The following is a 26,736-nucleotide window of genomic DNA, read 5'->3' as shown; positions in this document are numbered from 1 at the left end:
TGCCTTATATTCCAGTTTTCAAAGACATGCGGGAAATCCAGCTCTTTCTGTCAACTGTCCTCATTTTTAATTGCTGGCAACTGATTTTGGTTAAATTTTTTTGAAGAGGTAAACACCAAAATAACAAAAAGGATAAGAAAAAAATGGAAACATGAAAAGTCTACTTCTCTCTCAAGACGAGGGACTCACTGTTCTCAGATTTCTGTGCACCCTTCCAGGGAACGTCAGCGCCTTTCTCACGCGGACGGTAGCATATCGTGTGCAACTTCTCTGCACATTGGCTTTCATGTGTTGGTGACATTTCCAAACCAGCTCATAAGGAACTCCTAACTCATTTTTACAGCTTCATAGGATTCCATCCATCTGTGCACGTGGACATACCAGGACGGAACCAGTCCCACTACTGATGGACACTTAGGTGCCTTCCAGTCTTGGGTTATTTCAACACATGGACAATTACTGTTTGGGTTTATCATTTCTCTCGTGTGTGTCTATTAGGAGGCGAAATCCCTAGAGGTAGAATAACAGGTCCAAGGGCATAAACATTTCTCATTTGGATCGGTGATGCCCACGGCCCTCATGAGCATATCTCACTAGCAATGCATGAGAACACTCATTTCTTCAAAATTTCACTGACGGTGTCATCAAGACGTTTCACGTTTGCCAGCCTCACATACTGAAAATGGAGGAATTTCAATATTATTTCATACTTACTGGTAGAGATTGAGTATTTTTTCATGTTTTAAAATGCCTTTTACATTTTCTTTTCTGTGAGATGCCTGTTTATATTCTTTCCCATTTTTCTACCTTGTCTCTTATTTATTTGTAGAAGCTGTTTATATATTAAGGAGATTTTCCCTTTGTAAAATGAGCTGCACATAGATTTTTCCCAATTTGTTACTTGTCTTTTTGATCATTCGTCTTTTGAATTTGCTTAGGGTTTCTTATTTGGTTTTTTTTTGTTGTTTTTTTTTTTAGTTTTTGGTTTGTTTTTGCCATTCAGAGGATTTAACTTTTTTTGATATAATCAAATGTATCTTTAAAGCTTCTGGATGTTGAATGATTCTCCAATGTTTCTGCCTTCTTACATGAATTCATTTTATACATCTAACTCGTCCTTAATCCATTTGGAATTTTGGAAATGTTCCTGGTGTACAGAGTGAGGTATGGAACTCGCTTTATTTTTTCCAGATGGTTACCCAGTTGTCTCAACACGAAAACATTTTTAAACAGTTCAGGGTAAACCACACATTTCTGCCAAAGCGTGGGCCACCTTCTTGAAACCTCTTGCTTTGACAGACATGAAGTTCACATCCACTGCAAAGCAGGGAGGCGGTTGAATGAAGAAGAGCCTGGTTCTTCTGAAAATTTGCCTTCTCCTTTCTACTGGCGTCCCATAAAAGAACCTTTTCCTAGGCTGCACCCGAGCTAGTGGTCAAGGCTTTCCTCTACCTGACAGGACATAGCTCGCCTAGCACAAGGACAGTGACTCCAGAACACCAGCAAAGGTCTTGGGTCAGAATTGCTGGCAGGCTCCGTGTCCTCGCCTTCCCTTCCCACCAAGGTGTCCCCAAATGTCCCTCAAATGTCACATTTGGCAGGCTCTGTGTCCTGGCCTTCCCCCCCACCCAGGTGTCCCCAAATGTCCCTCAAAGTTCACCGTTTGGCATCAGGACTCCCAGCAAACTTGGAATGACCAGTCCTCGCTCATGAGTCAGCTTCCTACAGATGTTCTCGTGCAACCACTCCTGTCCTCGCTGCCCTGGGGGAAAGCAGGTGTCCCTGAAAGGATCCAAGAGCAGTGAAACACAGAGAGGGCTAGTGCACACTTCCTCCTGTTCTTACTCCATAATTTAAGGGCGGTCCCTAAGTCACTTGCTGTTGACACTGCCGGATGCCACCTATCGACTGAGCAGCAGCACCAAAGTTGGCCCTTCCCCGGCCAGGCTGATCGCCATAGCAACACCCTTCACTGTAGTGCCTGTTGCCATCCCTGAGGCCAGTGCTCACACCAGTCCCCCCATGCCATCCACACAAACACCGCCCAGGGCGCATGTGCCCTTGCTTGCCATATTCCCACTGAGGAGGGAGCAGGGCTCAGAGAGGGTAAGCAACTAGGCCAGGGCCACACAGCTGAGGTGAGCAGGAGATGATGGTACCACCCAGGCAGGCTGACCTCAGAGCCTAGAAGCTCTATGCCACAGTCCTGTGGGTCTCTATTTTAGGACACTCACAATGCTGTGGCTTGGTCACATGATGTTCCCTTTCACCTCTCCCTGGCCCCTGCTTCAGGCCCTGAAAGGAGAAGGGCCTGGGCGTCACCAGCAAGCCACATATACTTGCCTTCCGGAAACTGGTGTCCTCACCGCTTGTCTGAAAAATTAACTTTCCCTCTGATACCGGCTCTCCTCGAGTGGACGCACTGGGGCCCAGGAAATACCTGGGCTTCCTTCATTAAAAACAGTCCCGATCAGTATAGCACAGCCACAGGGATGAACACGTAGCGACAGGCATGGTGTCAGCCACAGGGAAGCCAGACACACAGACCACACCACGTGGGCCCCGTCCACCCATCCGCCCATCACACAAAGTACATCACCGACATCCGCTGGTGGACCGGGGTGCGGTTTGTGAGAATTCCTTGAACCTTCCGCCTAGAGGAAACTATACCTCAGTCACTTAAAATAATGTATACAAGGGGCGCCTGGAAGGCTCAGTCTGTTAAGCGTCTGCCTTCGGCTCGGGTCATGATCTCAGGGTCCTGGGATCAAGCCCCACATTGGGCTCCCAGCTCAGCGGGGAGCCTGCTTCTCCCTCTGCCCCTCCCTCTCCTCATGCTTTCTCTTTCTCATTCTTTCTCAAATAAATGAGTAATCTTAAAAAACATTTAAAAAAATAACACACAAGTTGGGGCGCCTGGGTGGCTCAGGGGGTTAAGCCTCTGCCTTCGGCTCAGGTCATGATCTCGGGGTCCTGGGATCAAGCCCCGCATGGGGCTCTCTGCTCAGCAGGGAGCTTGCTTCCTCCTCTCTCTCTGCCTGCCTCTCTGCCTACTTGTGATCTCTCTCTCTCTGTCAAATAAATAAATAAAATCTTTAAAAAAAAAAAAAACACACAAGTTTTTTACTAAAAAAATAATCTCCACAGGAAAATGATGGCTTTTTTGAAACAAGGCACCCACATTTTTTTTTTTAAGATTTATTTATTTTAGGGAAAAAGAGAGAAAGAATGTGAGAGCAAGGGGAGGGGCAGAAGGAGAGAGATCCCAAGCAGGCCTCCCGCTGAGCAAGGAGCCCGATGTGGGGCTCAATCCCAGACCCTTGAGACCACGGCCTGAGCTGAAACCAAGAGTTGGATGCTTGACTTACGGAGCCACCAAAACTGTTCTAAACTTGTCATGATCCAGCTTTATTCCTTGTTTTTCTATTGCTCTCTCTCTCTTGGTTCATTATGTGAAATTTCCCTGAAACTTGAACGCAGGTCTGCAGCTTGGCTGTGTGTGTGTGTATACTCTTGGCTCTTTGAGGAATTCCAAAAACAAACACACACACACAAACTGGAATTCTTCATCACCAAGGTGAGAAATCTGGAATTCCGGGACAAGAGCAGGAAATTCATCTGCCTGAAACGAAATTAAGGCCAATGCACCTTTGAAGACCCCTGGAAATCCTAAGGATCTCCCCGTTCTCACTGGGAACGTAAAGGCCCAGGGAGGGGCTTCCCGATGAGCAGACTCCTGGCCTCGGGTGGCGGGAGCTCCCAGTGAGAAAACATTTGCACCCAGACCACACATGACCTCTTGACATCTTTATTGAGATGATTCACAGGCCAGCGGGCACCGGGGATCGCAGACAGATGAGCCACGGCAGGTGACCCTGAAGCTGTGCGTCTGGTGGCAGCGAGCAGCCACCAGGGGCCTAGAGCCACGGTGGCTGCTCGGACCCGGACGCACGGGCCCCAGATGGGTCTCCGAATCTGGGTCTCCGAATCCCGTGGTTCCACGTGCAGCAAGGGAAGGGATCACAGCATGAAGGGACAGCATGAGACAGGCCCCCGGCTTCAGAGGCTCACACACGCCGGCGCCGGGGGCGGGGGGTCCGCAGTGCAGCAGGGCCGGTGGCCGGGGGGAAGTAGTCCTCCGTGCGGTAGAGCGCGGGCAGCTCAAAGGCCGGGGCCGCCAGTGGCTTCTGGAACGACAGAAACGAAGTGCCCCGTAAGCCTCTGGAATTCCCTTTCTCTGTGACCCAAGATTTCCAGTCATCGGAATGAACTCAGCCCACGGGCAGTGTGGCCCCTGTGACGAGGAGGCCACAGTCATTTGGTAGCACTGTCTGGGAGAGCCAAGGCCCCCTCAACCCGCCCAGGGCATCCGGCCACCAGTGTCGGGCCACCAATGCAGGTCCCCGTCCAGGGCGGAGCACTGCCAGCTTGGGGACGTGCCGTTCTGATAGTGACAGAGAAGGCAGGTGTGTGCGTGCGTGCGTGTGTGTGTGTGTGTGCACACCCACGTGAGCTCTGCAGGGCACCCCAGAACTGGCCCACGGCCTGCTGCTGTGCAACTCGGGGGGTGCTAAGCAGGTCCCCATCTGCGCCGCCTCGAGCTGGTGCCATCTCAATGTGTTACTTAAAAAAAAAAAAAATCAAACCATTTTAAGAAGTGCTCACTTATATCTGGTGTGGGTCTTTGTTGAGAAGGCTGGAGGAAGAGCTTTTCCATCAAGCAGCCCTCCCCTAGTTCGGGCTGCTGAGACCCTTTCTGGGGGAGAAACCGGCTTCACAGAGAACCACGTCAAACAGGGCTTCTCGATTGTGGCTGCGCTGTGACCCCCCTGGTAGAGCAAGGAAACGCCTCGGGGCCCCACCTCACATCTGAGGACACTTTTCGGGGGTATGGCCTGCCGTGGGGGTATTTCAAAGTCCCCAGACGGTTCTCATGCAGAGCCAGAGCTGATCCCCATGACAATGGCGGCCCCCCTGGAGGAGGGAGACCGGGCCCTGCTGGGAGATGGGCAGGTATGACGAGGTTCTTCTGCGCGTCTCCACTGGGCATCCCTCTCACTGCCCTCCCCGTTTCCCCCTGTTTCCGGACTCCTCTCCCTTGACTGTCCTGCCTCCTGCCCCCTCCAGCTGAGACCACCTGCAGGTGCCAGGGCTGGGGTGGGGTGGGGGGCTCCGGCCCACAGCCAGCATCAGCTCCCCCAAAGCCCAACACCTCCACGTGCCCAGCACCGCGCGCGAGCATCCTGGGCCTCCCGCACACCTGTTCCCCCAGCGACGCCCTGACCGTCATCCCCATCGTGGAGATGGGGAAACCAAGGCTGGGGGGGGGGCGGGGGCGGTGCCTGACCCGTGACCTCCAAGTGTCCGCCCACTCCACCCCCAGGTCCTGAGTGCCCACAGCAGCCAGGGCCCATCTGCGCACAAGACGGCAGCCCCAGCCATCCCGGGCTCGCTGGCGGGGAGACAAAGGAACCAACGGAACAACACGGCCATGTGAGGGCTAATGGTGGGGAGGCGCAGGGACCTGTGGAAACTGGAAGAAGCCCTCCTCCCCCAGGGGAGGGGGCAGGGAGGTTTCCGGGGGCTTGAGCAAGCAGGGGGCTTCCAGACTGAGGGATGGCGTGTCACAGTGCGTGGCAGGGAGGGAGGGGCACTTGGGGACTCCAGCGGCTCAGTCTGGAGTGGGGCCAGGTCACTGTGCGGAGAGGAAGCTCTAAAACCAGGGCCAGATCACATGGGCTCTCGGAAGCCGCGCTAAGAACTTCATCCCTAGGGACCAGGGAGCCACTGAAGTCACTAATGGGGAGTATGGGTGTGGAATTAGGTGTTTTAGAAAGAGAACCGCGGGGAGAGACGGGAGCAGGAAGGAGGCTGTGGCCAGGATCGCCTAAAGGGGAGCAGCCAAGTTTAGGGCAAGAGTGGACAGATTCTCATGTCTGAGCTCAAAGCCCTAGAACTTCCCCGCACAGAAGGAAACCATCAAACTATTTCAAGTAAGACAGAACGTGCTCAGGTGTCTGACCACGTACCTCCCTGTGTTGCCATCCCACAGCTGGAAAACCAGGATGAGCCAATCTCCTTGGCTAAGGGCCAGCCTCACGAAGGGCAACAGAACATTCCATCCGTCAACCCTGTATCAGCCATTCTTGGTTCAGCCTACTTGGAGGCACTAAGGCCCAGGCCTCCCACCTGCCCCCTCTTTCTAGCACCTTCCTGGGCTGCCCCTCCCACCACTGGATGGGATGCAAGGCCTGCAGTAGCTCCATGACCAGGGCACGACTGAGAAGTGAGCCACAACATTGATCGCCCAGCCTCAGAGATGTAATCTGTGGGTAGCCCATGGGCTTAGGATCTCTTCACCCCATTTCTCCTGAAAACTGGTCATTGTAGTAATCTAGAAAATGCAACTTTCAAGTGAACAATGACAGCACAAAGACCAGCTCCCTGATCCTGACACACGGAGGGAGGTCAAAGAACATTTTGCGATCCTGAAAAGCTAGGTCCCTTCTCCCAACCCTCGGGTCCCAGGAAAGGGAAGGGGGCCCATGAGGGGGCCAGTGTGGCCTCGTCCTGACCCCCTGTTCTTTTTGAAATAGTGCCACCATTCAAAAGGGGGTCTCTCTGAATGGATAAAACACCCCTCTCAGGGGCGGGGCTTCTGCCTCCTCCCTCAAGGAGAGAGACTTCCAAAAAAGGGAGAAAATCAATATAATCAGAACTAAAGAGAAGTCATCCTAAGAGCCTCCTAGTGGCCCTGGACCAAACCCCCACCAACATCTTAGAGCATGTGGGGAAATGTGGGCTGTGACTCATGGCTGGCTGGAGAACTGAGCCTGAAGTCAGCCAGGCAAGGGCGACCTCTGATGAGCCAGGGGCTCCAGACGGGGCCTCCAGGGTACAGATGCTGCACTTGGAGAGTGGGTGTGGGGCCCGTCCAGCCTGCACTCCCCCCTGGGATCAACCTCCTGATCTTCTTGCAAGATCACCTGGGCCTGTACTGGACCCCGCCTCCCTCCTCACCCCCTATGGCTTAAGTGGGGCCCCCCGGCGGGGGGGGGGGGGAGGGTGGGGGTGGGGGCGGGGAAAGCCTGACCCACCCAAGCTGTGACTGGTCCGGGGCTGAGCCTGTGACCCGAGCTGGGCCAATGGGAATCAGTCTTGGGGCTCTCACTACTGAGACAAGGATGCTGCCCCCAGGCTCCTGCAGGGGTGGGGGTGGGTAATGGGCCATGAACCTGAAGGCCACCTCTGCCACCACAATGCAGGGCCTGCATAGGATTGAAGCCAACACAGGGACGCAGAGCTGGGGACGGAGTGAGATAAAGTCCTAACAGTATCATCTGAGCAGTGGAATCCATTATCTCCTGAGGCGGGAGTTACCCTGGGCTGTCTCCTGTCCATGAGTGAGCCATGGACTTCTCTTGTTTGCTTCGACCACGTTAACCTGTGTTGCTGCCACTTGCCCCCGGGCATCCTAAAGCAATAAACCCACAGCAAAGCCAATGAGTACTTGCCAACCAGCAGCTTGAACCCCCAGGTAAGGGCTGGTGTGTGAGGCTGAAAGGAGCCAGATGCCCCGGCTGCTGTCAGGAGGAACAGACCGCATCCTGGAGGCCAGGCCCCAATCACAGGCACGTCAGGGTGCCATGGAAACCCAGTCCTCCGCGCCCGTTTTCTCCCCGAATCTCCTGGCAGCCTGCCAAACAGGGGTCTTCCCTGTGTCTTAGAAGTGGCAGGAGCCAGGGGACCAGGGCGTGGGGTCCACCAGGCCTGTCCAGCTCGAAGCCCAGCCTCTGCCCATCCCCACACAGGGCCCAAGTCTTGGGAGACAGAGCAGCAAATCCAAACCCTTGGGACTCTCAGAGGGCACTTCAGAGATCTCCACCTCCCACCTCCCCTTCTACAGATTCCCAGGGCGGAGGAGGGGGGGCTGCCAGGTAAGCAAGGAGGAGTGTCCCACTGCTCCCCAGCTCCCAGCCTGCTGGCAGGAATGTTCCACCGGCCTGGGACTGGTTGGGAGATGGGGCCATCCGACCCTGCAGGTCTCGGACTCTGCCGCGCCCCCTCTCGGACTCTCCCTTCACTGTCCCCTCTGCCCCCAGCCCAGAGCTCACCTACTGGCTTACTGCGCTGGGCCCGGCCTGCTCTCTCCCGTCTACCCACATCCATCCACACGTCCTCTCTCCCACCCTGGACACCCGAGTTCTCAAACCTGCAGCCCACACGCCAGACAGATGTGCTTGGTGGGCTTCATGATGTCTAAAAAGTGAATAATTGCAAACATGTAACCAATCAGGAGATTTCTCATGAACACCAGACTGCCGCCTTGTCTTGCGCGGATCACTGTCTCCTAAAGCGAAGCTCGCCCACCTCAGGGTCCTAGCTCGCCCTTGCCACCTGCCCACTTGTTTCCAGAAATCCCCACCCCCTCCTTGGAAGTCCCGGCCCACCTCGTGTCTCTGTTTTGGAATGCCCTAACTGCACATCCCGAATTCTGGTCCGCTTTCTGCTCGGGCCGGGGTCTGCAAACTTGCTCTGTGGAGGGCCAGACGGTAAACGTGTCAGGCTTTGCAAGCTGCAGGTCTCTGTCGCAACGACTCAATTCTGCCCTTGAAGCTCCACAGCAGCCACAGAGAAATGTGCAAACCGGCAGCTCGGCCGGGCGCCAGGAAGACTTTCCTGAACAGTGGCAGGCCAGATGGGGACCCCCAGCCACGGTCTAGCCCCGAACGGAATCTGTCTTCCTAAAGAGGTCAGGACAAAATTCTTTCCCCATATCCCCCATACCATGGGCACTGGGTGACAGGTCACCTGACCCACACCGGAGGATTCCAGGCCAGGCCCACTGCGCTGACTGTCCTGGGCCTGGGTGCTCTTTGGTTGGCTGCCCTTGGCCATCACTCTGGCTCTAGCCTGTCCTTCCTCACCCAGCATCCTCCCTGCCAGAAGCAGCAGGCCACGCATTAGCACCATTAGCGTGGCCTGGCTTCTGAGGTCCACGGGGTCAGCCCCAGAGCCTGATTAGCCCCTGGTGGACAGAGGCCCCAGGCTGACCTTGTGCAGGGAACTCGGGTGCCCAGAGGCCCACAATCCTCCCCTAGGTCACCAGGCACTCCCAGCTCTTTGCGGCTCTCGAGAGGCTCCCCTGACTACAGTCACTACACCTGCCATGCCCCAGGTATGCCCCACCTGCCATGCCCCATGCAGTGTCTGTGACCCTCCCAGCCCTCTTCAAGGTAGGTTTTTCTCTGCCCTTTGAACCTCACTGGAGCTTAGCTGTCCCTCCCCTTGATGGGGCTGCACTTGGCATGGCTTCCAAATAGCAGACTATGAAAAGGAAAAGGAACTGCTCAGGAGGGACCTGGCGAACACTGCCCGAGCCAGGTGGTCAAGGTCAACAGCATCAGTGACAATCTTGTTGGCAGCCTGTGCCCTGGGTGGGACGAAGGCACTTCACCTCTGTGGTCTTCCTCCCAAAACCCGTAGCCCCGATCCAACCATGAGAAAAACAACAGATCAGCCCTAATCGAGGGGTACTGTATAAAATACCTAACTGATATTCCTCAAAGCTGTAAAGGTCATCCAAATCCAGGGGAGTCTGAGAAGCTGTCCTAGACCAGAGGCGGCTAAGGAGGCATGAACTAAACAGAACGTGATTGGTAGCTTGGATACCATCCTGGAACAGAGAAGGACATCAGGGAAAAACTAGCAGAATCCGAATAAACTGTGGAGTTTAGTCATTAGCAATCCATCGGGGCTGGTCCCCGGGCTGGGACAAGGCACCGCAGTAAATACCGTCGTAACAAGGAGGGAAACCAGGTGAGGGGTACAGGAACTCTCTGTTATTATCACAGCAACCTGTCCCTAATTCTCAAATTTCAAAAACATAGCTGGGGGCGGGGGGGGCAGCAGATGGAAGAAACGGGTCTATCCACACAGACTGGACCCCAGCCTCTCCACAACGGCCGTGACCAAGTACCGAGCACATTCTCAGCACCCAGCCCAGGATGGGCCCCGAAGGTTCACAGCCCGTCTGCTCTCACAACTGCGAAGAGAGGCAAGTATCCTTAATCCCATTTTGCAGAAGAGGAAACTGAGGGTGAGAGAGGTACTTGCCCAAGCTCAGCCAGGTGGGAACTGGCAGAGCTGGACTGGAACGCAGGGGCCACCCAGCCCCAGCCCGAGCCTGGACACAGAAAGCCCCGGGGCTGAGTGGGGCTGGGGGTGCACTCTCAGTGCAGGGCTCAGCATGTCCCTTCATCACCTGCTTTCCAACCATAGGGACATCGGCAGCCCCAGACATTCCCCCCCCACCCCACTTTTCAGCCGACTCAGAGATCGCGAACTGCTGGCCTTTGGTTAGCATCTGGCCCGCAGACATGACTGGTTTGGCTCATGCAAATTTAAACACGAGTAAGATGCCAACATGGAAGAACTGGGATGTTTCAAATAAATACTGAGCTCCTATTTCTCCTGCAAGGAGCGATCGGGCCACGCTGGGTCTGCGTTCCTGCGGGGTTCAGGCAGCTGGACCCTCGAGACAGGGCATGTGCTGCTGGGCTCGCCACCGTCCCCGCCCGGCCGGACTCGCTCGTCTGCAGGTCCTGCCGAGCCTCGTGGGCACCGGAGCTGGCAGGGGCTCCAGGCGCATGTCCCATCGCCCAGACACGGGGCTGTCGAGGAGCTGGATGGAGAAGGCCTTGCTTCCCCCCCTTGTCCTGGGCCCCACGGGCTGGGAACCGCCAGCCTGGGGCTACTGCCAAGCCCAGCGGCTGCTGCCCTTCCCGGCTCCCCCAGTGTTCACCAGAGCCCGGGAGGCAGGCACTGAGACGGGGCCTATTTTGTGCGGGACAAAGCAGCCTTGGAGAGGGGAGGGGAGGTCACATGCCCAGGGTCACCCAGCTGGTGAAAGGCCGAGCTAGGAATCCCAGTGGGCTCTCCTGAGCTTTGGACCTGGCCCCTGCCACAGCCGGCCCACAGGACCTTCCCCTCAGTCCCAGCCTCCCTGTTCCGTCCTGGCCAAGGGCTTTCTGCACCTCAGGCCACGCCTGGCAATTCTGCCTGCAATGTTCTGTGTCTGCTCCAGGGCCCCAGGTCTTCCAGAAGGCTCTGACAGCTGTGAGCAAAGCTCCTCCCACTTCTCTGTAAGCAGCCCCTGTGTGTCCAATCCTGCCCGAAGGGCTGCACCGGCCAGCCTCACCGCGCCCCTTCCCCTCCGAACGCTCCCACCCAGCTGGGCCCCCGGCCCCAACCTCCGCCAGCCCAGTGACCAGAGCAGCCGGTGGCAGGGGGAGGCTGCTGAGGCTCTGGTGACAGAGGAACAGGGCTGGGGGCTCCCACAGTGGGCAGCCCCTGCCCTGAAGGACCCCAGCAGCAGGGACGAGCTGGTGCCGTCTTGCTATAGGCGATGCTGACCCTGGGCAGCAGCTCTAGAAGGTTCGAGGCTCCCCAAGGATTCAGCTTTTAGCTGGAGGAAAAGCGTTAACATGGAAACTAGCAGAGGAGGAGCCCCTGGAAGTCCTGCCAAGATATGGCTGCTACATGCAAAGTCACAGGCGGTCTGGGAGGGAAGACAGGACGGCCAGGAGGGCGGGGCCATGTCACGGCCTCTTCCAGACTTAGACCTTCCTGGGGGCCCCAGCTCCCAACCCGGAGTCTGATCCCTCCATCCTGGACCTGAGCTCTGCTGCTGCAAGCCTGGCCCCTCCTCCATCAGGGCCCCTCTTCTGGGGGGTCCTGGCTCCCCTGCTGGCTGGTGCTTTCATTGTCACCAAGGGCCCTGGGCCTTGCTTCTCATCCCATGGCCACTCGCAGAACTGTCTGACCGCCACATACTTCTATGTATGCTTTTTAAAATATTCTTTTATTTATTTTTAAAGATTTTATTTGAGAAAAAGGGTGAGAGAGACAGAGAGAGCATAAGCAGGGAGAGAGGGAGAGAATGAGGGAGAAGCAGGTTCCCCGCTGAGCTGGGAGCCCGATGTGCGGCTCGATCCCAGGACCCTGAGATCATGAACTGAGCTGAAGGCAGAGGCTTAACCGACTGAGCTGGGTACCAGGCAACCCTGCGTGTGTGTTACTGAGCACCTGCCACGTTCCAGAGGCCCGAATCCGCACAGGTGTCACAAAACCCTTCTACAGATGAGCAGACTAAGGCTCCTGGGTTATGTGACTCACTGTCACATAACTGGGCTGGACACCCGCATCCCATCTGTCCTCCATCCCTTCTGCTAACTCTTCCTGGATCCCTCTCGCCATCACCACTGTTACCTCATCGGGGCCACCTCCAAGCTGCTCCCCTTGCCCTTAACCCACTCTCCACCTGGCAGCCCGAGGGACGGTCCTAAGAAACAGATCTGATCCTCTGGTAAGTACAGGGCTTAGAAGAAAATGCGAGTCTCCATTGTCACCATCAGGCCCTGCCAGTGAGGTCACCGGTGGCCGCTCATCTGGCCAAACCCAGACCAGAGCTGTGTCCCGCTTTGCCTCCACTGGGCGGAGTGTCTGCACCCGTATTGTTGCTTCTGTTTGGTCATTGGTGTTCTCCTGTTTTTGAATGAAATGCCACTTCTCTAGAAAAGATGAGTCTCCAGCTTCTCTTTTAAAAACTCCAGAGCTCTGGGGCACGGAGTGGTGATGATGAGCTGGTACTGAGCTCTGGTCACACCCTTTCAAAGGGGACACGCGCTCCCACCTCAGCCACTGGCCTGGCCCTGAGAGATGGTGCTTGCCACCCCAGAACCTTGTGATTCTGGCTGACCGTAAACTCGGTCTGCCCCCTCCCAGCACTCATAACCCTCCAGCCTGGAAATCCCTTCCCAGTCTTCCCCGGGGTCTTACCTGACTTGGACCCTTACACCTGCTACTCCCCGCTCAAGGCTGTCACCTTGAGTGACAAAGGGTCTTCTCATGCTTGGTGTCTTCCTTCTGACCCTCCTAAGGGACCCCCCAACTTCACCGGTCACCTTTCTTCCCCCACTGCACCACGAAGGAGCATATCCTGTCTGCCTCTTTCCTCAGTCTCCCCTCCGCGCTGAGCTCCACAGGGATGGGACCCCTGCTAGCCCTCAGAGCCACAGAGCGGGCGAGAAGCGAATGAATTAGAATGTGCCCAAAACCCAAGACAGAGGAGCAGGAAGGGCTGGCCTCTTGCCAAGTCAGGGCTCAGAAGCCTGAGACCAATGGTGACATCGGCAGAGAGGGACACCTGAAGGGGTCCCGTTCTGGAGTCACCAGGTGGCCTGAGACTGGCCTCCCTGCCCTGCCAGGTCTGTGCCCTGCTGCTGGAGACACCAGGTCGTGCCAAAGATAAAACACACGCACCACAGCGCCCTGGTCTGGATGGGAGCCTGGGATGGAGAACGGTCATCTACGAAAATTCTGGTGAAATTCAAGCCAGGCCAGAATTTTCGTGAACAGTAAGGGACCCCCGTCGGTGTGTTGGTGTCGCCACTGCCGCCTTCATGCCATGAGAAGACAGTGAAGGAAAGTGATTAAGGGGCCAATGGGAACTCTGTATTGTCTTTACGAGCTTTCTGCCCGTCTAAAATCATCAGATACAGAAAGGTCATTTAAAAATAAATAAATAAGGGGCGCCTGGGTGGCTCAGTGGGTTAAGCCGCTGCCTTCAGCTCAGGTCATGATCTCAGAGTCCTGGGATCGAGCCCCACATCGGGCTCTCTGCTCAGCAGGGAGCCTGCTTCCTCCTCTCTCTCTGCCTGCCTCTCTACCTGCTTGTGCTCTCTCTGTCACATAAATAAATAAATTCTTAAAAAAAATAAATAAATAAAAATAAAAATAAATAAATAAGGTGTGTCCATGGCAGCATCTGCAAAACACGGAGCCAACGACCCAGAGAAGAGCTGTTAAATAATGACTCCAGTGTCACCAGGAACAGTAAAAGCCGCTATACCTTCTGCGACTTGAAATCACGGCTCACGATGACCCGTTGCAGAGGCTCAAACTCTAAATCCCACTGCGCAGTTGTGGGAAGTGAGACTCAGCTGGCTCGGGACCTCACTCAGGGTGTGACGTCTGCAGGTGACAGACACAAGGGGACAGCCTCGTGGCTGGGTCATCCCCCCACCTCCCCCTGCCCGTGCAGTCATACTCTGTCGAATGCTCTGTTGTCCCTGCCTGGAAATTCTGAAAAAGCTTTAACAAAGTCCTGCAGCTGGTCCCAGGATCTCTGGGCTCCCAGGTGGGTGTTCACACCTCAGAAGGGTCACTCACGGATGGCTCCATGGGGAGCCTGGGGCCAGCACCCTTGGCTGGGGAGACACCCCCGGGGGGCAGAGGGTGGCAGCAGGAGCAGTGGTGAATTTGAAGGGGGCGGGGACAGCGGCGGCTGGATTTGGGCGGAGCCAGGACTGACCCACTCTTGGCAGGGAGCAAGGAAAGAAGTTTCCTTCCCAGCCCAGAGCATCAGACCAGCCGCCCCCTCCCAGGGGTCTGCTCAGTCCTGCAGCCGCCTTGTCAGGTTCTCGCCTCCCCACCGGAGGCCCAGTCATGCCTGGATGCCAGCCAGCGGTGGCCCAGCTCCCTGCAAGCATCCACGGCCTCGGTCAACACCTGGCCGAGGCCCCAGCTGGCCACTGTCGTGAGGGAGCCGCACAGCTCTCACTCTGATGCTGGTCACCAATAGACTCCTTGGAGGTTTTGTCGGCCGGCCTCAAAGGTGATTGGGTCCATAAACGAATGTTGAAAATAGCCCCAACAGCTCCGGGAAGCAGAAAGCAAACAGACAGGAGCAACCACTGGGTCAGGGTCCCTAACGGGGGCAGCTGTTCTCCATCAAATAATCAAGCCATTAGGGCAAGAACAGATACGTCCACCCGAAGCAGCAGGTGTCAGGAAGCCATCTCCATGCCTGCCCCATGCCCCTACCCAGCGGGGAGAAAGCCTCTTCCCCGAGGGCTGGGCAGCCACCTCCTGCCAGCCAAAGGAGCCTGCCTCACGGCCACGGCCCAGACTGTCCCCTGTCCCACGCACCTGGGCAGCCTTGCGACCCTCCTCTCAAGCCACCCTTCCTTCAGACCCAGGGACTCTCAGAGTTTTAGTCTGGGCCTACAAACCTCGGCTGGGCCTGCCTCCTCCAAGCAGGCAGCCTGGGCTGCGGCCACCACATCGATGTTGCTATTCCCGCGGCCCCGGCGCTCACCTCAGGAAGCCCTTTTCAGGAGCTTGCGCCACTCCGCCCCACCACCCCCCTCCGCCAGCCCCTGTGCTTTCCTGGTCTGATTAAGACATTTTATCCACTGGGCCCCCTGAAAGTGACAAGGGATGATTTTTAAGGCCTGGAAAATAACATCTGAACGTGAGAGAAAGAAAGAAAGAGGGTTCGAGATGGGGAGAGCAGGAGGTAACGGGAGACGGGGAAGGAGGCTCAGACAAAGAGAGGGACAGCCAGAGGGGGACAAAGACACACCTGAGAGAGAGAGAAGATGTGGAAACAAGATAGGGGAGCCTGAGAAAAAGCAGAAATCGATGGAGGGCAAGAGCAGGAGGGAAAGTGAGGAAAAGAGGTGGGGGAGACGCAAGGAAGTAAGACGGAAGAGGAGAGGGGAGGACGGGGCCCGGGAGAAGAGGGAGGCACACCAGGAAGAGGGTGATGGGGGAAGGTTGGGGACAAGGACCTGGAGGGGAGAAGATGGTGACAGGAGTGCGTTCAGGGTCTCTCCAAACCCCAGCCAGGTCGCTGCTCCAGAGACCAGGAGCAAACACTCACCAACCACCCCGCAGCCCCATCCCTTTGTCAAAGAAATAATATTCCCGGAGGACAGAGGCCGTGAGATGTCAGTCGTTGTGGAAGGGACTCCGTCTCAGCTTAGAGGCAACGCTTTGCTGTTTTCCCATGTGGTTCAGGACTCGTGGAAACTCTGGTCTAAAACTCTGAGCCAAAGAGCCCAGCCCGTGGGGCCCAGCATTCTAGTGGCGAAGGGACAAAGTGGGGTAAGGGAGAGTTCCTAAGCACACGCCCTCTCTCACGCCGGCCCCTGCCACCCAGCCCTGAGGGACTTTATCGGTCTGTCCATCTCTCTGTTCAGGGCTGGCCACATCCCTGTGCCTGCATTTTGAGGCTGAATCAGTTCACTCTCAGTCCTCAGCCTGGAGCCCCTCTGCCTCTCTGGGTGACCTCATTCAGCCTCGGGGTCAAGGCCACGGCTCCACAGCGGGACACCTCTAGGCCTGAACCCCACACTCGCATCTCCAACCGGGTCTCCACCGGCAAACACAGCCACACAGACTCTCGAACCACAGGGCAACTTGGACGAATCTCCAGGGAATGATGCTGAGCGAGAGAAGCCAGTCCTGGAAGGTTCCCTGGTGCAGGATTCCGTTTATAGGACGTTTTTGAAATTGCAAAATTTGAGAAACGCGGGGCAGATCTGTGGTTGCCAGGGATGGAGCAGAGGTGAAGGCTGTCATGAAAGAACGACGGGAGACCCTGTAGTGTTGGAGATGTTCCCCAGCCTGACCGGAGAGGCGGACACAGGAACCCAAATAACAACGTAAAAACGTACAGAACCGATACAACTGTAGAGAACCGACTGTTTCAATGTTAAGACCTGGCCAGGATACTTTACTACAGTTTTGCAAAATGTTACCACTGGGGAGAAATGGGCCAAGTGCATAAAGGATTTCTCTGTATTATTTCTTAACTACCTGTGAATCTACAATTTACAATTTAATCTACAATTACACACCGCGCCCCCCCGCCCAACCACATACACACACAGGAAGAATGGACCCTGTTTCCTCAACCCCACCCTGCTCCACTCTGGTCCAGACCATCCGCATCTCTCCTGGACCATCCCAGTGGCTCAGACCTCCCAGCTTCCACTCTGGCCCACAGGCCAGCCATCTGGAACCCTCTAGAGCTAAGTCACAGCCCTGGGCCCAGGTCGGATCTCTCTGCGCCCTCCACCTTTGCCTCTGGCTCCCGAGGGCTGCCTTCTCAGATCTCACTGCTCCCGCAGCTGCCCGAGACACCCGGCACACCCCCTTTCCTACCTCCTCCAGGGCAACCCCTGCTCGAGTCACCCTCTCAGGGAGGCCTTCCCTGACCACCTCTTACCTTTGGCCTACTCCCTACCTACTGCTTCTTGATCTTCTCTGTCCCCTGGGGCCCTAGGGGGTCAGCTGCTGGAGAGCAGGAATATTCTCTGTCCTCCTTGGGTCCTGAGGATCTGAAAGACCAAAAGCCCGTACAGGTGGGTGGCTAAGTATCTGCTGAATGAGGAAAGGAATGTGAATGAACAGAAGAACCAAGGGGAGGTCCGTGGAGATCTGGCATCAAAGGAGTTAAGTCTGGCCCAGGGGCTGGGGGCCTGGAACAGCCCAGGACATCTAACAGGGCAATGCAGGGTGGGGAAGTGGGGGAGGTAGTGGAGAGGCTTGTATGTGCCTCAGCACAGAGGGGGGACGGGCAGAGCCAGCTCCAGAACAAAAACCCAGGGGACAGAGAATACCATGTGTCCACCCCCCGGCACACATCCCAACACGCTTTCAAGAAAACCAGAAACTGGGTTTAGGTGGAGGCTGAGCTCACTTTCTGGGGCCTCCTGGGGATACAGGGGTCAAGACTGAGGGGTCAAGTCTACCATGTGCCCAGTTCCTCCCAAGTGGCTCACTGCTTGGGGAGCAAGGATGTGCGTGAAGGTGGGGATGGGGGGCAGGGGTCACAGAGGGCCTTGGATTTGCTCTGAAGTGGTCTCCAAAGCCCCCCCATGGACCTACCAGCGCCGAGAGCCGGTCCCTCCATCCAGCACAGGAAACTGCCCCACTCCCACATCCCTCGGACAGCAGTGGTCCCCCTGCCTAGCTGTGTGATCTTGGCCAAGTTACCCAGTCTGTGCCTCAGTTTTCTCACCTGGTAAGAGGGTTAATAATGGTGTCTCCTTCACAGGGTGTTTTGCCCACATAACCGTGAAGTGCTCAGAAAGCAGTAAGTGCCCAACGGTTCCCAACTAATGTCATTATTACTATGGCCCCAGAATTCATATTCTTTTAAAATACCGTCAGTAGCTTAGAAAGAGCCCAAGTGGACAATTTCATAACATTGCATTTTTGGTATTAAATGCATTCAGTTTCAAAACATGAACATTTAAACTAAATCACAGTTGTGGGAACCCATGCTGGTATTGCTCTGATTTTTAATAAAAAGGGGCCTCAAAAATTAATAAGCGTGGAGGCCTCTCCCGGCCACTGAAAGGCAGGGCTCATTTATCAATCCCGGCAGCTGGCTCACAGTAGATACTCAATAAACGCCTGCTGGTCACTGACAAGTAACCAGAGGCCACACCGGCTGGGACACGCTGGCAGCCAGCCCCAAGAGCAGCCCCTGGCCATGGCCTCCCATTTCTCTCAAACCAATGACTGATGCTATCTGAGTCGCTCCTGGCCACTCCCCCCAACCCACTCCTGGGGAATCGCCTGAGGCCTCTGGAGCCAGGTGCAAGCCAGAGAAGAATCACAGGAGGGGGAGAGAGGGTGAGTGCTGAGACCCCCAACCCAGGCCCCAGGGGGCACCTCCCTACCAGCGTTCAGCAACATACAGGCCTGGAAACAGCCCTCCCTGCTCCAGCTCCTCACTACATCTAAAAGCCAGCATTACCCGCTTCTGACTGAGGTTCTAGGTTACTTATTAGGACTCTCCAAGTAACGGGAACTTCGGCCTTGACTTTAGGTCTGGCCGCAAGACCAGGTGTGATGGTATCAGCCGGAACAGGCACCTGGACAAATTTACTGCTTAATGAGACGTGGTTTATTTTCCCAGAAGAAAGCTGACCATGAACACGGGCAAGTTCAAGAGCTTCCCAGGCTCCTTGGGCATCAGAGGGATCACACTTCCTCCAGAAGCCCCAAGCCCAGCTGCGGGCATCACACACGTTTCTGCGCTAACCGCGGGCTGGCCTGCACGCGCCACGTTCCCTCGGAACCAGGACGGCCTGTGGCGGCTGCCCGCCCTCTGCCAGCCCGGCCTTGCCTGGGGGCACCGAGCAACCCAGCGCCAAGCCAGTCCTCCCTCTCCGTGGCAGCCACTCTCCTGCCCGCTCGCTCCTTCTCTGTCACATGCACGGGTCGGGGGCAGGCAGCCCTCTTCAGCTCTATCTGCTAAGAGCCCCTGCCCGGGAAGCTTCACTTTCTGGGGAGAACTTGAGCCTAGGCGGGGACCCAGTCTCGTCATTCCATCATCCGTGGGCACTCAAGTCACAGCTGTACTCACTAGGGCTCCCTGTAGCATGCGTCACCGTGGGACTCCCTCTCCCGGTACACCTATGTCCCCAAGGATGTTGGGGCTCTGAGCGGGCGGTGGTGTCTACGGTGCAGCCCAGTCAGGGGATGCAGAACCAGACTCAGCCCTAGGGTCCCTCCACTCCACCCCTCTTTCCATCTGAGGGAGGGAGGGGTCCTTGTGAGACCCCTGAGGGGAGGATGAGGTGAGAGGGAGGGAGGGGAGGTGAAGCTTTGTGTGGTGCGTGTGACACAAGGAGACAGAGAGAAGCCCAGAGACACATGGAAAGAGGCAGAGACAGGCAGATGAACGCTTCAGAGATGGGGATCCAGAGGGACACGGAGCCTGACAGGGGCTGACCTCTTCACGTGTGGCCAGTATGGCCACCGGTGTGTTCAAAGTGGTGGGGACTCAGAGGGGGAGCCCAGATGCCCCTGGTGCCTGTCCCCCTCTGAATTGCCACCTCAGCCAGGTGAGCTGCGGTCCTGGCATGAGTGGGGGTGTCCGGCCCGGGGAAGAGGGGGCTGTGGAACCACCAGTCGCTCAAAAGGAAGTTTCTACAAAATGGACCCCAGCAGCACAAACTCACAGGGCAGCTGAGGGCCGCACACATGGATCCCCATTCCCGGAGGCAGTGTGCAAGCCCGAAGGTGCTCTGGGGCAGGAGGGCCGGGGGCATCTGGCTGCTTCTCTTCCCTCTACCTCTGCCTGATTCTGGGTGAGCAGCTCTACCTCTCCCTGCCTTAGTTGCTCTTCTATAAAATGGGCCAGGGATGGCCGCCCACCTCTCTACAGCAAGCAGGAACTGAGGCCCAAGTTCAGTAGGGAGCACCCAGCACAGCACCTGCCCTGCGGGGGTCCTCCCTGGCTCCTCCCCGAGTGAGTTACGAGCCTCATCACCCAAACAGTGCTCCCGCCAGAGCAAGGGCCCGATAAAAGCTTGCTGAGTGAAGAGGGAATCCTGCACGCTGAAACCCTCACCCAGGAGGTTTGAGCACTGCTCCCCCATTTCATAGAAGGGAAAGGTGAGACCCTGTTCCAAGGCCACAGAGCTGATGAGCAACTTGTTGGGCTCTAGAACCCACGCTTTCATGTTTTTAAACTCCTATTTTAGGGGGTGCTGGGGTGGCTCAGTCAGTTAAGTGCCTTCGGCTCAGGTCATGATCCCAGGGTCCCGGGAACTGGGCTCCCTGCTCAGCGGGGAGTCTGCTTCTCCCTCTGCCTCTGCCCTTCCCCCAGTTCATCCGTGTTCTCTCTCGCTCTATCTCCAATAAATAAATAAATAAATATTCCTTAAATTTTATTTTTAAAAATAATAAAAACATTAAATAATATTAATATTATTATATTTATTAAATACATATTACTTAATAACTTTATATTATATTATATACAACTTTATATAAGATATAATTTTATATAATAAATATATTTACATTATATAAATATATTTAATAAATAAATAGCATTAAATATTATTTAATATTAATAATATTAAATAATAATGATAATATTTTTAAAAATTACCTTGGAAGTTTTCTGTATTTACAGGAAACACAAGAAAGCAAAGAGAGGACGATGATGAGTCCCACATACCACTGTCTGGCTCTGAGAACTGTCCATCTGGGCCAGCAGAAGGTTCCTAACCCAGGGCAATTTTGCCTCCAGGGACTTTTGCAATTTCTGGACTTTTATGATGGTCATAAATAGGGGCATCTGGTGGGCAGAGACCAGGGACGCTGCTAAAATCATACGACCCACAGGACAGCCCCGCAGCAGAGAACGATCTGGCCCCAAATGACAGTAGTTTCAAGGTTATGGAACCCTGGTCTGAACCCAGGCTTTCAAATACCTGCCTCTGAGGACCACAGGAGTTTGGTCTACACTTGGGGAGGGGCGGGGGCAGTGCCTTATAACCAGAAACAGGGAGAGGGGGATCTAGGAAGGATGACCTTGAGGGGGACACTCCCACTCCCTCAGCCAACAGGCATTGACCCCACACCTGGGCAGGCTCTGTAGGCGGCCTGGGGGCCAATAGGTTCCCTGAGATTTCTCTGAGCCTCAGATTTATTTTCCAAATCAACTGATTGCACATAAAAATCTGCATTCCCAACCTCTCCTTTTTAAAAGAAGGCCAAGGTCAGGCCACTCTGAGCAGTAGCTCCGGGCTGGCGTTGAGGGCACCCGCCTGTCCCGTCGGCAGTCCCTGCCCGGCACCCAGTGCCACACTTAGGGCAACCGGACCCCAGTGTCTGAATTTCAACCCCCGGAGCACGAAGAACATAGGGCTCTAGAGTCAAAGGAACGAAGTCCAGCGTTCTAACTCCCGAGTCTGTCTCCTCATCCGTACAGCGGACATGGTAAGAACCTGAGTGACAGGTGGGCGTGGGGGGACCCAGCCAGGGCAGGTAGGGTACTGGTTCCCACTGGCCCTTCTGGCTGCTTACCACTAAGTCAAAGACAAGACAGTCCCTCCCCTTGAGAAACTCTCAGTCTGGGGGAATGACAGGGGAAGACACAGATGACACCCCGCTAGGACACCAGGGGATGGACAGGAAACGGGGAGCCCAGAGGAATGCTGCCTGGGGTGGCGGGGGCAAGGGCAGCTTCCCAGGTGTGGTAACATTCAACTTGGCCTTGAGCAATGAATCAGCATCACCAGGGAGGGTATTCGAGGCAGGGGAACAGCATGTGCAAAGGGCAGGGTGTCTACCAGCCCCAGGGATGCTGCGGTCACAGAGATGCTGGGGGTGGGCACCGAGGCTGATGGTGGCAGTGCTGGAGAGGGCGCGCCGTGCGCCACCCCCCAGGGAGAAGTTGGAAAGCTCCCACGTGGGCTTCAATGAAGGGACCCCCTTGAGATAGAAACCCCTTCTCATTGAAAGGAACTTTCTTCTCAGTCGTCCTCAAAACCTCAACAAGAATGTAATGTTTTAAAAAAAAAAATCTGGTTCGCAAACCAGCATGCTGGGAGCCCTCTGTCCCTCCCCAGCACACATGCCACCAAACATCCGGAGTCAAGCAGATCCATGAACGTGTGAGTACGTAGCTCACGGAGGGCCAGTGTGGTGGGGAGCGCGGGGGGCTGGTGGGTAGGGGGGCTGGGGACCGAGCGCCACTCAGCCCTCCTTTGTTGCGTTAATATTTGCCATCTGCTCGTGTTGCATTTCCACCGCAAGGGATGACGGGACAGAAGGAGAAGAAGAGGCCAGCTCAGGGCCCCGGAGAAGGAGCCTTGGAGGCTCCTCTGCCTTCTTTGTGTTGGTGCCTGGCTCAGCCTCCACCGCCAGATAAAGCCCCAGCCAAGCCGTGCCTCCTTCCGGGAGTCACCCCTCCAGGGGGATTGGGCAGAGGGAGGGGGAGGCGCCCTGGCCAGCCAGAGCCTCCCTCCCACCCTCCCCCCCACTCTGCTGGACTGGGTGGGGAGGGAGCTGGGGGTGCACAGAACAAGCGAGCTGGAGGGGAGGAGACACCGAGCCTGGCACTGCTGACTCCTACAGGCCAGCCTGGGCAGGGCTGCTCCGCCCACAGCCTCCATTACCTCCAGGAAAACCCAAGAGGCGGCCCCAAGCTGCAGGGGAGAGGGGCAGGCCCAGACACTCATCCCAGCTCAGCACAGCCTGCCGACCGCCTCCCAGGAAATCAGCAGGGAGGCCATCAAGGGCCTCGGAAGCCTGAAGAGCATCTGCTGATTAATATTTACTGAACACCTACTATGTGCTCCGCTGGGGTAGGAAACTCGAAGGCCCTGGGGCAGGTACCCACAGGGGCGGCTTGGGCCAGATGGTGGCTCAGCAGGGATGCTGCTCAGGAACCCAGACCTCTGCTTTGTCAACAGAAGACAAGTACAGATGCTTCTGTGAAATGTGGTTTTTAAATGCTGGCAACTCATTCCAGTTACACACACACACACACACACACACACACACACACACACACATCCCCCAAGCTGGGCAAAGAGCGTACTTCGGTAGGGCCGATCTGATCTAAGGATCTTGCGTGCACCACCGTGGCTACTGAGTCGGGGGTCCAGGGCCTTAGAAAGAGAAAGGGGACAGATGCACGGAACACGGTCAAAGTTGGATCAAATCCTGGCTTTGCCACTGACGCTCGGTGACCGTGGGTGAGCATATAGACCCCTCTGAACCTCAGGTTCCTTCCCCATGAACAGGGATAACAACAGCTCCCTCTGGGCTGGTTGTGGGAAGCGGACTCAGGGCGCAGAAGGCCCTTCGTGTATGTGCTCATTAGAGCTCTAATGGTTGGGGCTGTAGTAGATGCTCATGGAAACAGCAGGCTGATGGTCGCCTGGTGGCGCCGGCACAGAGAAGGCGAGAAGACGCCTCTTGGCTTTCCCTGTCTCCAAAAGCCTCTAAGGAGGTACGAGCCATCAGCCTGACATCAAGAGCCGGGGAGGATGCTAGACACAAGGCGCCATAGGTTTTCCCCACTGTGCTTACCATTTAGAAACATTTGCTGCTGACTTTAGACATCAGAAGTTTCAGGGTTCCTGGGTGGCTCAGTGGATTAAGCCTCTGCCTTCGGCTCAGGTCATGATCTCAGGGTCCTGGGATGGAGCCCCACATCCTCATCCGGCTCTCTGCTCAGCAGGGAGCCTGCTCCCCCCCGCCCTACTCATGATCTCTCTCTCTTTCTGTCAAATAAATAAATAAAATCTTTTTTTAAAAAAAATTAGGTTCTTAGAAGACTTTCGAGGTCTAGCTTTCTCTCCAAAACAGGAAAATTGGGTCATCCCAGGGAGAACAGAGTTGAGCAGCCAGACAATCCGTCCCCCTTTAGGTGGGGTGTGGGCTCTGCAGTCCCCTGCGGGTCCCACTCACTACTCCTTGCCCTGTCAGGGCGGTGGACATGCTCCCACACACAGCTGGGCTGCCCCTGGGCATCGGTCGGCTGAGGAAGGGGCCAGGCCGGGCTGCAGTCCCCCCCATCCCTGGGCAGCCTGGTTCTGTGTGGGTGTCATGACTTGGCCCCGACTGGTTTTGCTATTAGCCAAAGAGATTTCCTTGGAAAGCATCACACTCTGATCCACCAGAAAATGAATCAAAATGACACCTCCTGAACAAGATGTTTTGGCTCAACGAAAAACAAAACAAACAAATTAGTGGGGCTGTTCTGGGCCTCCAGGCACCGGCACAGAGGAGGAGGCCTGGTGTGGTCCACAGGATACCGGGGATGGCCACGGGGCCGTGCAGGGCCTGGGCCCTGGGGACACCTGACATTGTCTCCCATGCCCTTCCGAGGCCCCGTGGCTCCAGCTCCTTCTCACACTTCCAGTCCCGCACACATCTAGAAAGATCTCCAGGAGCGAGGGGACCTCTGCGTTGACCTGGGTTGACAGCGTCTGCTCAGGTGGGGTCCCTGGAACCAGATACTCGTCCAGGAGACCTGGGTCCCCCACCTGGAGCCTCTGTTCTCACTTTCGACTGCCCAGGGAGGCGAGGACTTTGGCGAGCTCAGGGCACAGCATGCGATGTTTCTAGGCTGAGGACTCTCGCTCCTACCAACTGAACCTGGGAGCTCAGACGGTACCACTTGCCCCACTCGGTTCTCACATGACACTGTTCAGGTCTCAACACAACACGGCCGACCCTGGATGCCAGCCCAAGCTACGGGGAAAGGAGCCTGGTGGTTCTCCAAGGGAAACAGTCTTACCATGTCCCTCGCCTGCTCTGAACCCGTCCATGGCTCCCCATTGCCCTCAAAATAGTATAAAACACCTCCATGTGGCCTGAGACACTGCTTAACCTAGCTGTGACCTCATGTCCCCTAACTGTCCCCTTTGTTCCCTCGGCCAAGCCACACAGCACTTCCTGCTGTTGTCCCGCCCGCCCCACGTGCCCTCCCCATCCAGGGCCCTTTTCTCCCAACTTCACCCGGACTTCCTCATCATTCGGGTCCCAGCGAACGTGGCCCTTCCTCGGAGGCCATCCTTGGCTCCCGCAGAGCAAGCCAGGGCCCCCTTTCAAAATGACTATATACTGAATTTTCTTAGGATTTGGTCACCGCCTGTGTTCTTTCCCATGAGACCAGGCTCTCTGAGGGAAGAGATCACAGTTCCCTCCCAAGGCAAGGCAGGACAGAGGTAAGAAAGTGGGTTCATATCCAGATGCCCAGCTGTGTAACTTTGGGTAAATTACTGAACCTCTCTGTGCCTTAGTTCGCCCGCCTGTGCAATGGGGATAAAAGCAACCCCACACCCCCACCTTCTGGGGCACTGACCAGCTGAGGCCAGCGCGTGCTGCCACTGGCCTGGCTCTGTGTCTCCATCGCCATGATACCCACGTCCTGCTGAACAATTGGACACTCTGTCCTGGGTCACTCCATTCATGTCCAGGCAGAGCTGGCTTTTCGGGTCTACTGATGCTCAGACTCAGAACCATCCTTCGGAGAGTTCTGGAGTCTTTCTCTTCCTTTCTGTTCCCACTGCCTGGGTGGAGGCCCTCATCCCCTTGCATCAAACACCGAGCCAGGTCCCTGGCAGGCTGAACGTCCCTGGTCGTGCTCTGGTCAGGGAGCCAGCAGCTGAGTGGTCTGAGGCTCCCGGAGGCCGAGGGACCTGCCCATGGACACGCAGCTATGATTCACCGGAGACGGGGCCTGGCTACCGCAAGAGAGAAGTGTCATGCTTAGCCAAAGGCTATAAGGTAAAAATCTTGGAACGTTATAAGAATCAGTGTAAAAGTGTAACGGGAAACGCAGCACAGCATGAAGCTAGACCATCGTCCCATAAGCACACACACGTGCGTCGGCAGTGAAATCCTACCATGAACCACGCACGTTCTTGGGCCGAGGGTGGCCTGGGGTGCCAGCCCTGCCCTCATCTCAGCCTGAGGACAGATGGCCTGCTTCTTGGGCAGCTCAGGTCAGAGGTAAAAGGCCTGGGTTTCAGGCATGCTGGCAATGAGGTGCTGTCCTCAGGCCAGCCCAGGCCACAGCCAGCACCCTGTTCTGGGTCCCTGGCGCTGGGCTCGGGGGTGGAGGGACCACTTCCCGGCCCTGTTCCTGGGGTGCAGGAAGACCCTGGCCCAGCTACCCTGCACCCTCCCTGGGCCCCCAGCTACGTCTGCAAAGTGAGGAAGGAGGGAGGGGAGGAGGGTGGAAAGGAGGGAGGGCGGGCTGGCCAAGTTAATAAAAACAAGGACCAGTTTTCTCTCTGTGTGCGCTTCCCCCACCCCTGCCTTCCGAGGAGCTTCTGCTCCAGCTCATGGACTAGCAGGAATAGGGAAAACATACCCTGAAAGGCCCCTGCCCAGCTCTAGAGGTGAAGGCTGAGAGCCCTCCCTCCTGGGCCCCATGAGAGTGTCCCCACCCCTCCCCTGACTCCAGAAGGGTCACAGGGGGCAGTGATGGTTGGCGGGATTTTAGGGAGTGCTATGGCTCATCTTAGAGGGACGGGACCCCTTGCCAGCACACCCACAGGGCCAAGGGAGACCGAGAGCCCCTGTCTCGTCCTTCACTCCACGGGGCCCTCAGGGACC

General features: G+C 56.1%; 1 protein-coding gene across 5 annotated transcripts in view; it reads right to left on the bottom strand.

Moving 5' to 3' along the window:
• Nucleotides 1–3,794: 3,794 nt before the first annotated feature.
• Nucleotides 3,795–26,736, bottom strand: part of BCAS4 (breast carcinoma amplified sequence 4) — a 56,458-nt gene continuing 33,516 nt past the window's right edge. The window contains exon 5 of one of the 5 annotated variants that reach the window (XM_047745457.1): nucleotides 3,795–4,187. In XM_047745457.1, coding sequence (XP_047601413.1) covers nucleotides 4,068–4,187 — 120 coding nt within the window. In that variant the 3' untranslated portion in view covers nucleotides 3,795–4,067. Of the gene's footprint in view, nucleotides 4,188–9,403; nucleotides 9,677–17,123; nucleotides 17,190–20,796; nucleotides 23,274–25,166; nucleotides 25,508–26,736 lie in introns of those variants that run through there. The other 4 variants (XM_047745455.1, XM_047745458.1, XM_047745453.1 and 1 more) reach the window with 4 other exon arrangements.

Source organism: Lutra lutra, chromosome 9 (genome assembly GCF_902655055.1).
Source record: "Lutra lutra chromosome 9, mLutLut1.2, whole genome shotgun sequence".
In the NCBI taxonomy this organism is placed as follows: Eukaryota; Metazoa; Chordata; class Mammalia; order Carnivora; family Mustelidae; genus Lutra; species Lutra lutra.
Note: the sequence above shows the minus strand (reverse complement) of the source record. Positions and strands in the feature narration are given on the sequence as shown.